This window comes from Perca fluviatilis, chromosome 8 (assembly GCF_010015445.1).
Source record: "Perca fluviatilis chromosome 8, GENO_Pfluv_1.0, whole genome shotgun sequence".
NCBI lineage: Eukaryota > Metazoa > Chordata > Actinopteri > Perciformes > Percidae > Perca > Perca fluviatilis.
This window is the reverse complement of record NC_053119.1, coordinates 15,377,804-15,389,908: the sequence shown is the minus strand read 5'-3', so window position 1 is coordinate 15,389,908 and position 12,105 is coordinate 15,377,804. Positions and strand designations below refer to the sequence as shown.

General features: G+C 38.7%; 1 protein-coding gene across 2 annotated transcripts in view; it reads right to left on the bottom strand.

Moving 5' to 3' along the window:
- igf1ra (insulin-like growth factor 1a receptor) overlaps positions 1-8,533 on the bottom strand; it is a 77,533-nt gene extending 69,000 nt beyond the window's left edge. For both annotated transcript variants that reach the window (XM_039807892.1, XM_039807893.1), the window contains exon 1: positions 7,420-8,533. In XM_039807892.1, coding sequence (XP_039663826.1) covers positions 7,420-7,525 — 106 coding nt within the window. In that variant the 5' untranslated portion in view covers positions 7,526-8,533. The remainder of the gene's footprint in view (positions 1-7,419) is intronic.
- Positions 8,534-12,105: the final 3,572 nt, after the last annotated feature.

Below are 12,105 nucleotides of genomic sequence, written 5' to 3'. Positions count from 1 at the left end.
AGAGTTGTGTGGATCTGATAGTCTTAATTAGCTATGTGGCAATTCATTTGTAGCAATGGCTTGAATGCACTGGACGTCCATTATTATAAAAAGGTTACGCACTAAAGCTTTAAACCATTTACCCACTACATTTAGATGTTACAACCATCATTACCTTTAGCGTAAGCCAACTATTGTAACCATTTATCCAATCATTTTAGCTAACTGTTTAGACTTTCCTGCTTGCTTGGTTGCGAACTATTTTTACGCTCTCAATTGAAACAGGTGTTACAGGTGACTCAATGTGTGGATATATTTATCAATTAGTAATTTCTAGTTAGTTAGTATATTAGTTTGGCTGCTCCACAATCTTTCCAAATACCTCAAAGCAACTGCAGAAATACCACCTGATGTGCAGGTACTCCTGCTTGGGAATCATTGCTCTAATGCCACAGCCCAAAAGCTGAAAAGTTATTTTGTAAAACAACCTCAAAACTCTCTTACAATACAATGAGTTAAATGTTTATGAAACAATCATTACAGAATTGGCACATACTGCAGCTAACAGGTTGCATAATATTTTGAACTGTCTTAAAATAAGGTTCAACAGTCAGCACAGGAAATGCCTTGACATATGAGCTCCTTGGTTAAACCTGTTATGTTCTTACAGAGGCTTAGGACAATGTGTGGGACAATGTCACAGCGCCTGTCCAAAGAAACAAACAGGCATGTTTTCAATAAGAGTCTTTGATCCTTATCAAAACACTCGGGATAACGCATCAAGCTAAACTGTTTCTAGTCCCAAAATAATCACGGTGTCACCAGATTGCCTTTCTAAAATGGTTGTAGAAATCATTCAGAAATTACTTATGAGACCTCTACTTGGCATATATATTCAACCATATGATGTGGACATGCTCTCAAAATGTCCCTCTGAGTAAATTCACTTCACTCCAGTAGAGACAAAAAGGCCATGTTTGATGTTCTTTGTTCAAACTAGTCTGCCAAAAATAGAAGCCACATTGTTTATGGGGATGAATGGGCTATATTTGTTCCTGTCAGTGTTTCACTTCTCAAAATTTTGAACGGAAACGATTACTCCACAAGAAAATAGTATTTGCTTTCTCCAATCATCACCAATGCCCCTGGGCTCCACTTGTGAGCCATCGAGCTGCATGTCTTCTTTGTTTCATTGAGAATTTTCTTCCAGCTTCTCCAGCAGCCAGAGAGAGAGAGGGGGAGGAGGGGTGGAGCCACTCAAATACAAAGACTAATTTGTTTGTTAGTAAAGAGAAACTCTAGGCCCCACTTCCTGATGAGGGCATTAATAAAACCAGGGGGCATCTGGCCAGAGAATGGGAGGGGGAGTGAAGAGATACTGTGACCAAGAAGAGATAAGGATCCAGCCATGCGTAGCTATAGGAGGCTATCCTACTGGTGTAAAATCACGACTGGCAGAAGCCGCTAAATGCATTAAATGTATTTCTGGGGGGGTCATATATTCTTTTATCATTACCTCAAATCGATTTATATTAAAAGAAATGCTGAATAGATAGAGAGAAGAATAGAAAGAAAAGAATGCAGAATGATAGAAAAACCTCCTCTTTGTGATTCTCTTGTTGTACTCATTTGGCATGTTAAGTACAAGGAATTCCAATCATTTCCTTGGAAAAGGATTGAGTAGGATGTTGCCTCAAACTAAGCCTCCAGGCTTCTCTTATTCTTGCCAGTCAATCCATGTGTTGTGTGGACAACAACACTTAGATAAAAAGTGGATACCAAACCCTTTTTACAAAAACAGTAAGAAGTGTGTGTGTGTGTGTGTGTGTGGGGGGCGGGACGGGACATAAAAATGACCTCAGAGTGATGTGGATATTTTAGCACCAGTGTCCACAGAGAGGGATAAGCCTGCGTACATGTCTGTCTCTCCCTCTTGTCTTTCTTTGCTCTTCACACTGCTGAGTAAACACAACTATCTCCATCGGCTCATGTTTATGATTGATAAACCTTGCCCTGGCCCTCCATAAAAATGTCAGCACACAAACATGCACACTCATACTTGCGCGCGCACACACACTTGAACACGAACCTTTTTAAGTCAGTCAAATTAGGCCAAATCTAATCACTAGTCACTGTTTATCTTACCTTCAAGTAAACTGTGATTCAGATTCAGTAAACACACCCTATATATATTTGTAAATAAACTTAATCTTAGTTTTGGCTAACAGAAACATGACTTTCAGACCACATGTTGTGCTGTTTATCAAAAGGCCACAGACATTCATTATGGGAAAAGCACATAACTGTGTCTTTTTCCAGATATCCAGCTGTAAACTTCAGGAAGGTAATTAGGAAGATTCATCTGAAGAAGGGTTATGTGAATCTACAATAAGCAGGACGGCAATTATATTCATTTTTGATTAGAAAAAAAATAAAATATCACACTATTTATTTTACAAATTAGCAAAACCACTATTATTTGTAATATGTTTAGCACTAAATTTGAGCGTGTTATAGTTGTATTCTGAAGCACTGAGAGAGCTCCGCCCATATGTATATATTCAAAATGTGCTAGGTTTTAACCATTTTTATTCAATTAAAAACATATCAAACTAATTTTCCTTCAGCTTGACTGAAAATTGACCCAAGATGGACAATTTCTTGTTTAGGATTATTGTAGATATGTATCTTGTGTGAAAGTATACAACTTGTAAAAAAGGAAGTGTTAAAATGTCATATAGGCCTATTGGGTTTTGGTATCATCCTCCTTAAAACAATATATCAAGGTCAGTGCTTAATATTGAGCCATTATGATTATTATATGCACAATAAAAGTGTCAAAATATATATACATTGTTTTTATTAATATTAAATTTGATTGGATTTTTTCTGTTTAACATTTAGCTCTAGTTCATAGGCAATCACAAAGAATCTGCTTTTACTTATTAGAGGTGCATATAGATACAACGGCATTAACAAATGTTACACAGCAAAGAATGAACTCCACTGATGCACTGCACCATAACAACCAGCATCAACATTTTCCCACTAAAATTCTGTTGTAATTCATGCAGGGAGGGAGCTGGTTACTGTGTCATATCCCCTCACACCTGCCACATCAACTGGCCCTAATCCCCAGCATACTGGAAGTCATCTGACCAGCAGTCCGTTGGGCCACTTCCCCTCAGTGGACCTTACTTCAAACACTGTGGCTCAGATTTCACCAAAAGCCCAAACAGTAACACTAAACCCTCCATCATAACAACTTTTGCACAAAGACCCTCGTCCAAAATGAGGAGACAGGGCAGGAGGTAAAATACTCTGTTTACATGCACACTTTAACCTGATGACTACAACCTGATCATAAACAACCACATTTAATTTACTGATGGATTGTAGTAAAATATGTTTTTTTTTCGGTGATTTTTATTAAGGGTAAACGTCTGTGAGGATGTGTGGTAACCTGCAGGAAACTTACAAAATAAGTTCTTTCTTACTTTCATTCATATGTTGTAGGATTTTTTTTGGAGTCACCCAAAAAGATTTTTTCATACCACTGCTTGAGATGCAGCTGTGAATAGAAACACAAGTTTCTATCAGGTTCACTCCATGGTCTCTCTGGTGTATATGAAAAAAAATCCATAAAAGAAACAAAGTAAAGTGAATAATCAAGCATAATTAGGTGTTAGGTGTAGGTGTTCTACTGCACTGATTGTGAGCTTAACATCAGATTTAATCTGAAGCTGTAGCCTTTTTATGACGGTTTTTATGCACCTGTGCTGTAAAGTCACATGCATATACAACTTGCACCTCAGTGATTACAGCTACCTTTTTCTTCATTACAACAATCAGTAGTAACAATTAACATGAAACAATGAAAAAGGTTTCTCACTAAGATTCTGAAAACACCTCTGAGAATAATCTTCGGCTGATGTTCTTGATGAACAGTTTTCAACTGATACAGCGACTGTCATCAATTAGAAGAGCTAACATTTGCAATCATCTCACAAATTGTACAATACTCCACGGGCCATTAAACCGGCAGCCCATGATGATGTATGTGCGGTTGGCCAGAGACTGCGTTTGAGAAAATCCAATGGCAGGCCACTTGAAATAAAGTGTTTAATTAAGCATTGTAAACCTCAGCTGGCAGCCTGGAGGATCTGCAGGACAGCATTTGACTGCACTCTCACAAACTAGCCCAGTGACACACTTTCACATCCTTACACAGGGGAGCGCCACTGACTCAGGCTGTCACGCTGAGTCCTGCTGCAGTACACACAAAGAGCTTAAGAATAAACTCACATGCATGCACACAAACACACTCGTACACACACCGTGGGGCTATGAACACTCACTACACCTTCTCGCGGGGGTCGGGACAAGGCATTCCTGCATCCAGCCAAGCCAAGAGTGGGGGAAGGGAACATATGGTGGAGGAGTGGGGGGAGTGTATGTAACCATGTAGCACAGATCACAAGATGGAGTGGGGCACCTTGGAGTAGAGTGGCAGCAGTCATATCTGAGCCACTTGCCTCGTCACGACAAGTAGAGCTGCACTCCAACATACCCCAAAGGGGGGGGGGGGGGGGGGGAGAGTGTGTAATTTGGATGGGTGCGTCAAATCTAAAGGTGCGAAGGGGAGGGGGGCCTTTTTTATAATCTCTAATAGTAGTGGTGCCAAGTGATGAAGTTAAGCGCATTGGTCTATACAGGGGACCACTCCGTGTGAACAGCAAACGCCAATAAAACTGTTCACAAACTCTCTACTCTTCCAATCAACAAAACCAAGTCTGTTTCTCCTGCAAGTGTATTTTTGCACACTCTATTTCCAAACGCCGAGTCTCTATCTCCCTCACGCTCGCTCTCCCTTTTAGAGACTTGTTTGCTGCATACTTGGATACCATTGCATGGAAAGTTTACTGTGGTGAGAGTTCAAAGGGATCTTAATTACATTTATTGGTGTGGACAGATTATCAAAACGAACAGAGAAAAAAAAAAAAAAAAAAAAAAAAAAAAAATGTTTGTAACCCCTAATGGAGCTCTGGGATATCTGTGATTTTCCACTAAGTGATGATAGAAGCTGGAAATTCTGACCATCTGCAGCCCAGTGAAGTAAACATCATCCCTGAGCAATAAACTGCTAAGATCCATCCCTGTTTTGATATTCACCACAGTCTTTGTCTCTGAACGATTTGTTCTGGAAGGCCTGATGTATTATACACCACAGAGCGTCAAGATCTGAGAGCAACCACTTGTCTCCCAGCCCCCTGCTGCGTTCATGGGTGTCTCACTGGCTCATGAGGGTGCACAGAAACACGCCCCCATGCGGCTGTGGTCGAATCACTAGTCAATAAGACTAAAAAAGTGTTTCTATTCTATATGAATGCTAATCGAGGTCAGCCTACATGTCTCCTTCCCTTGACAAGTTTTCGCCACCATCCCACATATCCTCTCAGGAAACAGACAAATTTGTACGGAAGGGATATAAACACACACAATTTTTTTTTTACGCGTAGAGTGGTAAGGGTAGAGTGTTTGCCCCTCAACCACAAGATTGGCTGTTCGATCCCATGCTCCTCCGGCCACATGTCAAAAGTGTCCCTGAGCAAGACACTGAACCCCAAGTTGCTCCCCGGATGCTGTATGTATAGCTGTCCACAGCTCCTAATGCTTAGGATGGGTTAAATGCAGTAATTGAATTTCACTACATTATACTGTCAATTGTATGTGACAAATAATAATAAAGTTTTGTTAAAAATGTTGATTGACAGAAATGCAACCAGAGAAAGCACGAATATGTTTTTTAACTCACTTTTTTAGTTACAAAAAAAATCACACACTTGTCCCGGTTTAAAGTCTTAAACTTAAAATAACTTATTGCATTTTTTTTTCTACCATTTTCACAAACAAAATAGCTATTTCTAACGGAGTTGGCTAAATCGTCTCTATTATCGTTAGTTTTGGCAAAAAGATAATTTTAGACAGATTAGGTATTATCTTTGCCCAACATTAAAGAGATTTCACTGAAAAGCATAATAGTGTGTCATCAGCAAGCAGTTACAGAAAATTATTCTAACAACAGCAGTATATATATATATATATATATATACACACTGAGCAATAAAAAGACAAGCAACCCTCATTGACCCTCATTAATTCCCAGTTGTATTATTATAGCATTTGCAAAAATCAGCCTGGACTCCAGCTGCTATATAAAGAACATAGATAAGATTACTTTAGATTAGATGAGAAAATGTAACAATATCCTCACCAAAGCAGTGTGCATTCTAAATTTCAAACCACAAAACAAAACACTGAAATCGCAGCAAGGGCCCTGAAATGGGTTCAGCTCAATACATTTTACATGACAGTGAGTAGGCTACTATGAAAAGTGCCTACATTTTAAGGTAACTCCACGACTCCATCTTATTCGTTGCTAAAGCACCCAAAATGACAGCACAGAGAAAATACTACTTTTAAAATTGAAAATAACAAAAAAACTTCACCTAGGCTACTCCTCAGTGGGGGTTTTCCAATGAGTTTAATATATTTTTTTCAAATGTTCCCAGACTAAAATGTTTACAAAGTGCCATCCATCATCTGTAGTGTTCCATCAGTGTGGAAGCCTGGTGTTAACGGGTCTGAGCTCAGGTGCTCCTCTATGTTAAGGCTTGCGTTAATTAACACTACATAGCTTTATACAGAGTAGTTTAGGCAGCCGAGAATGGGGTCTGGAGATAAAAACATGATACTTCCGACAATCTTTTTTCTTTTTTTTCCATCATGACTGTTTATAAAAAAGGTAGTGGGCTGAAGTATGTCATTCTGTAAGTGTGTTTTTTTTTTTTTTTTGCTGTATAGTCTTTTAAGAAACAACGGTTTGTGTCTGATTTAGGTTTTCCATGCGCAGCGACGCCACACCACGAAATGCAAAATGGCCACATTGTCGTAGTAACCTTCAGCTCTGGTCCCTAGATTCATCCTGTGCTCTCTGGATGTCTTGCGTGAAGATTATGGCTACGTGTACTAATGGCTCTGCCGGTTTCTAAATGAACACAACCGCTTCATTAAAAGGTGGTGATCACTGCGCACAAAACAAAGCAGAGGATTCTGCTTAAATATGTTCACCTACTGACGGGCAGCTATCCTACCACATGGTCCACAGCTAATAGCCCTATGTAAGCAAAAGGCACACCTCGGTGAGCTATACGCTCACTAGGTTTGTTGTATCGACCAAGTCCTAATATAAAATGTATTCCCCTTATTTTCTTTTTCATCAATAGCCTACATTTTAACACATTTGTATCCCACCATTTAGCATCTACTGATTTACAATAGGTTAAATTGGCTACAAAAAGTAGCCTATGTATTAAGGCCATCCACTATTTAACCAAAAACAACTTGAACAAAATATTATTAATACAAAAAAATACTTACTCTCTCCATGTGTGGACCAGATGCAGATAGTGGAGACAGACAGCATCAGACCCCAAAACAAGGTCGGGCTACCCATCCGTGTGCCAGATCTCATGTTCCTTAACATTATTCCCCTCTCAAAAACCCTTAAGGCAGGGATAAAAATTGAAATAAAATTATGAAGGTTGCACACACCAGCTCCTCATAGAAGAATATGAAAAGAGGGGAGGGGTGAATGAATGTGTCTGTAGCCCCCCCAAAAAAACGCTACTCTGTAGCCTGCGTGGCTTCCAGGATTTGCTCTAAAAAATATATATAAATAAATGTGTACAAATCGTTATAACAGGGAATTCCTTTGAAGAAAAAAAAATTAAAACAGTCTGCTATTTTTGCCAATCACAGGATACTTTGACGTCGGCTGGTATGGCACACAAGCCAGCGATTTTACCGGATAAATGATGGTAATCCCCATCTTCAGTCTCCATCTCTTGAAAACAGCAGTGCGCGTACAGTGTGATCAGGCCTGGCAATAACAATATGAAAAAAACATCAGACTAAATAGTGTTGTTAGAAGCCTTCACCATCATAATAAATTAACGCCAGTGTTGCTGACAAGAACCCCCGTGTGAATGCCTGTGTATGAGGGGAGGAGTGGGGCAGAAAACACGTCCAGATACACAGGGGTGGTGGCTGCGAGGTTGAAAAATGAATGAAAAACCTTCTTTCGCTTATGCCATTCAACCCGCACAGGTTCTCGATCCCGCCACCAAGCAGTCCTGGCCCGCGGTGAGAAAGTCGCTTTTTAAACCGATTTTCCAGCTCCTCGGGTCGGACTTATCTCTGTCGTCTGTCGGGATTTGCAGCTGAAAGAAAATACCAGACTTGTGCCACGCAAGAGAATGGGTCTCCAGCTAGACGACCTCGGCTCGGGTGGGAGGGAGAATGTGTCCACAAGGAGTTGCCCTTTGCGAGTGTTTCGTGTTTAGCCTTTATCCTCATAAAAGGGAGAAAACACGTTGATCCAGAGGCTGAAATCCTACGGTTCGCCCTCGGTTAACGTAGGCTGTGGGTCTCCGCTGCTCCGTGGAATCTCTGCTGTAAACAAGAGTCGGCTTCTCTCACACAGAAACACTAGTGCTACGCATAAGGTGGCCGGGAGCAGGGCGGAAAAACCGGGCTGGATTAGGACCCAGGGATTTCCCTAAATACCACTCTACACCCCAAAACAAGACACAGCTGGGTGTCTCCGGGCAGTGGTGGGAGAAGTACTCAGGTATTTTCATTTAGCGATACCACAGTGTAGAAATACTCTGTTAGTATAGCCTGAGTCATGCATTAAAAGTTTACTTCATTAAATGTAGGCTTATTTGCATCAAAAATACTTAAAGTACCAAAAGTACTCATTTACATAGCAGAATAGCCCATTTCAGAATAATGTAGTCTACACTATGATTATTGATGAGTAGGCTAGGCTATGTCATTTAATATTGCAGCTGGTAAATTTGAATGTATTTCTATATTATATATATATATATATATATATATATATATATATATATATATATATATATATATATATATATATATATATACTGCTTGGTAGCTTGTGAATTTCCCTCTGAAGATCAATAAAGTGTTATATCAGAATGCATATGTTGATTATATTTTGTATTACTAATCTGAATAATAAACTAGTAATTTAAGTTATGAAATTAATGTGGATTTAAAAAAGTATAATATTTGCCTCTGACTTGTATAAGTTCAATGTATAATGAATACTCTAGTAAAGTAGGCTACAAGAACCTCAAAATTGTATTAAAGTACAATGCTTGAGTAAATGAAGTTACTTTTCAACACATAGGGGTGTAGGATATGCGGGTGTAGCTTTATTCCAAGTTGTAGAACTTTCAATACTTTATATACACCCACTCCAGCAGATTCTGCTACAGAAAATTCTGTTAGTTTGTTCAAACTTTGTTCAACTACATATTCACACTTCACAGTCTGAGAAAGAAAAATAACTTCTAAATTGAAGTGCATAGACTGGTTACCTATTATAGATAACCAGTCTATGCACTTCAATTTACGGTATAATACTGAGGGCTTTTGAATAGACGTTGCTTTGGAGTCAGTGGTGGAAGAAGTATTCAGATCCTCTACTTAAGTAAAAGTACTGATACCACACTGTAAAAATAGATTTGTGTTCATTAAAGCATCCACCAGTCACTGACATTCAGCAAACCTGCATTGATTGTCCGTGGTCTTTCAAAACTGTCTTAGAAACTGCCCCATTGCTGCGTGTCATCCCCCATCTCTCTCCCCCTTTCATGTCTAGCCACTGTCTCTAGGTAAAAAAGGGAAAAGCCCCCCAAAAAACAATCTTAATCTTAAAAAAAAAAAAAAAAAGATGGGAAGATGATACATCCTGTCCTGCTGTAGCAATGTTCGTTGAGTTAAAATATAACCCTGTTGGGAAATGCATCAACTGTGTCCAGACCATGCTATCTAGCAAACATGCAAATACATTTATTGAGCACGGAAAAGGTTTTTGTTTGCTGAAACACAATCATTTTTTTTGCGAGTGTATAATTTATGTTCAAAATGTAATGTAATGTGCTTGCAAAATACAGCTCTCTGTACTCAAAACATACAATTACTTGCTCAGGAATGAGGCACATGTATAACGCCATAACTGCTGACTGAATAACTTTGTGTCTGAGAGAGGTAAATGATTACATTGTTCCCAATGAAAGGGAGAGTTTTACTTTCTGCTTGATTTGTTGTCCACGTACAGTTTTACTCATTCAAATGAGCCTAGTTTTATTAACTTTTTTTGTCAAAAGAATCATGTGCAAGGTTAAAGTTAAATTTGAAAAGAAGTGTGGTATATGACAATATTTGATGAGACTTTATGCAGATAACTGACCATAGAGGTGAAGAGGCGACAAAAGGGGGTGGTGAATGAATCCTTTGAAAGAATAAAGACTGTTACAGCATGTATCTTTTTTTATTGTTGTAGGAAGTGAACTAATATTTACCTCTGGTGGTTCTCAGGGGAATCAATTCTACAGTACCAGTGTGGTTTGGACTGAATAATCATCATTGACCATAGTTGAATTTGTTTTGTAAAAGAGAAAAAAGTTGGTTTCAGGTGATGATGGCAATTTGTATTTCATACTGTATGTGTATGTCATGTGTATGTTTCTGGGGCAACAGCACGGTTGCAGCATCTATTTTGATTTTTCACACAAAATGTGTGAGAAGTGGGTCTTTAACATTACTTTAACAATAAACGTGTCTTGTTACAAATCATGAATAGCCTTCAACTTGAATAAGCATGGGATTAGGAAATCAGTGTTTACATCATCTAAGCTTAGGACTGGTTGGGTAGACTATGCATCGACACAACAACCACAAAGATTTGTATGAATTGTTCCCTCCTTATTTATTCTTTCAGTGTATAGCTGAGTGATTGTGTTGTTTTTATTCCACAGAGGAGAATTTCTTTTATCAATTTAAAGAAAAGCTGTCCTTTTAGTTAGTGTTTTAAATTATTGGACTTCTTGACTCTGGAGCGAACAGGACTAAGTTCAAACCTTTAGTACCATGAGGTGCGTATTTTGTGCATTGGAGCTGTACCACAGGTTACAGTGCACATCATCGTTACAGGTCCAAAGCAAAATCTGACATGGAGCCCTCATTCAAGAGAGGACTGTAGCCTACCCACTGTTTGGATCCTTCATTCATCCTATAGCCTACATGCAGCAGTGAGGACACGGTGTGCGATGGGCGTCGCTGTACTCATTCCGAAGTACGTTTGATCCTGGATGCAGGTTTGTAATGTCGATCAAAAATCAGCTGGCATGAAGGTGCATTTCGAGACAATGAGGAATTCTTTAATGGCCGTTTAAAATAATAAAAATAATAGTAATAATATTAATAATAATAATAATAAATATTCCAGCATTTAAAAGAAACGAATCACTTGGTGAATACTCCTAACCTTCTCTATATTAGTAAATTAATTAATTTAAAAACATTTAATAAGAAATGTTGAGATGTGTTAGTTTCTCGTATTACTTTCGTTTAAAATATTACCAGAAAATATATTTTTAAAAAACAACATTATAATAGCCTACTTCATAGGCTACAGTATAACGCTTTTGATACTAAATCTAATAAATACTTTGTGCAAAGACGGAAGTAGCGTGTGGGAGGAACGAATATCCGATACTTGAGACATCATTGGTGAAAATAAAATAATTTTAGTTTACGTTGGGTTCGGTAATACATTTGCTTTATAAAGTCATAAAACAGCGAGCATGTGCTGGAAAGTCTCCTGATAGAGAGGCTATATGTTGTTGAGGTGAAGTGAGTGGTGAAAGTGTAAGAAACAAATTAAATATCCCCTCGATGTAAAAAAGAAGAAAAAAAAAAGGACGTAAATGCTGCACGTGCCACCACGATAAGTGGCACTGAACCAAATGGCTTTTTCCTTTTTGTAAAACTCAGTTTTGGGGGATTTGTTTTTTTGGGAAGCGCCGTTTGGTTAGGTTATTTTCAGTGTGTAGGTGTCGCCCTCTGCTGCTACGACAGTGGCATTGCAGTTGTATTGTAGTTTGAGCAAATGTCAAACGCTGCTGGAACATACTGTACAGTCAAATATCAGTCCTCTAAAGGCAAATACTGTTACGGGGTGTAATTCAA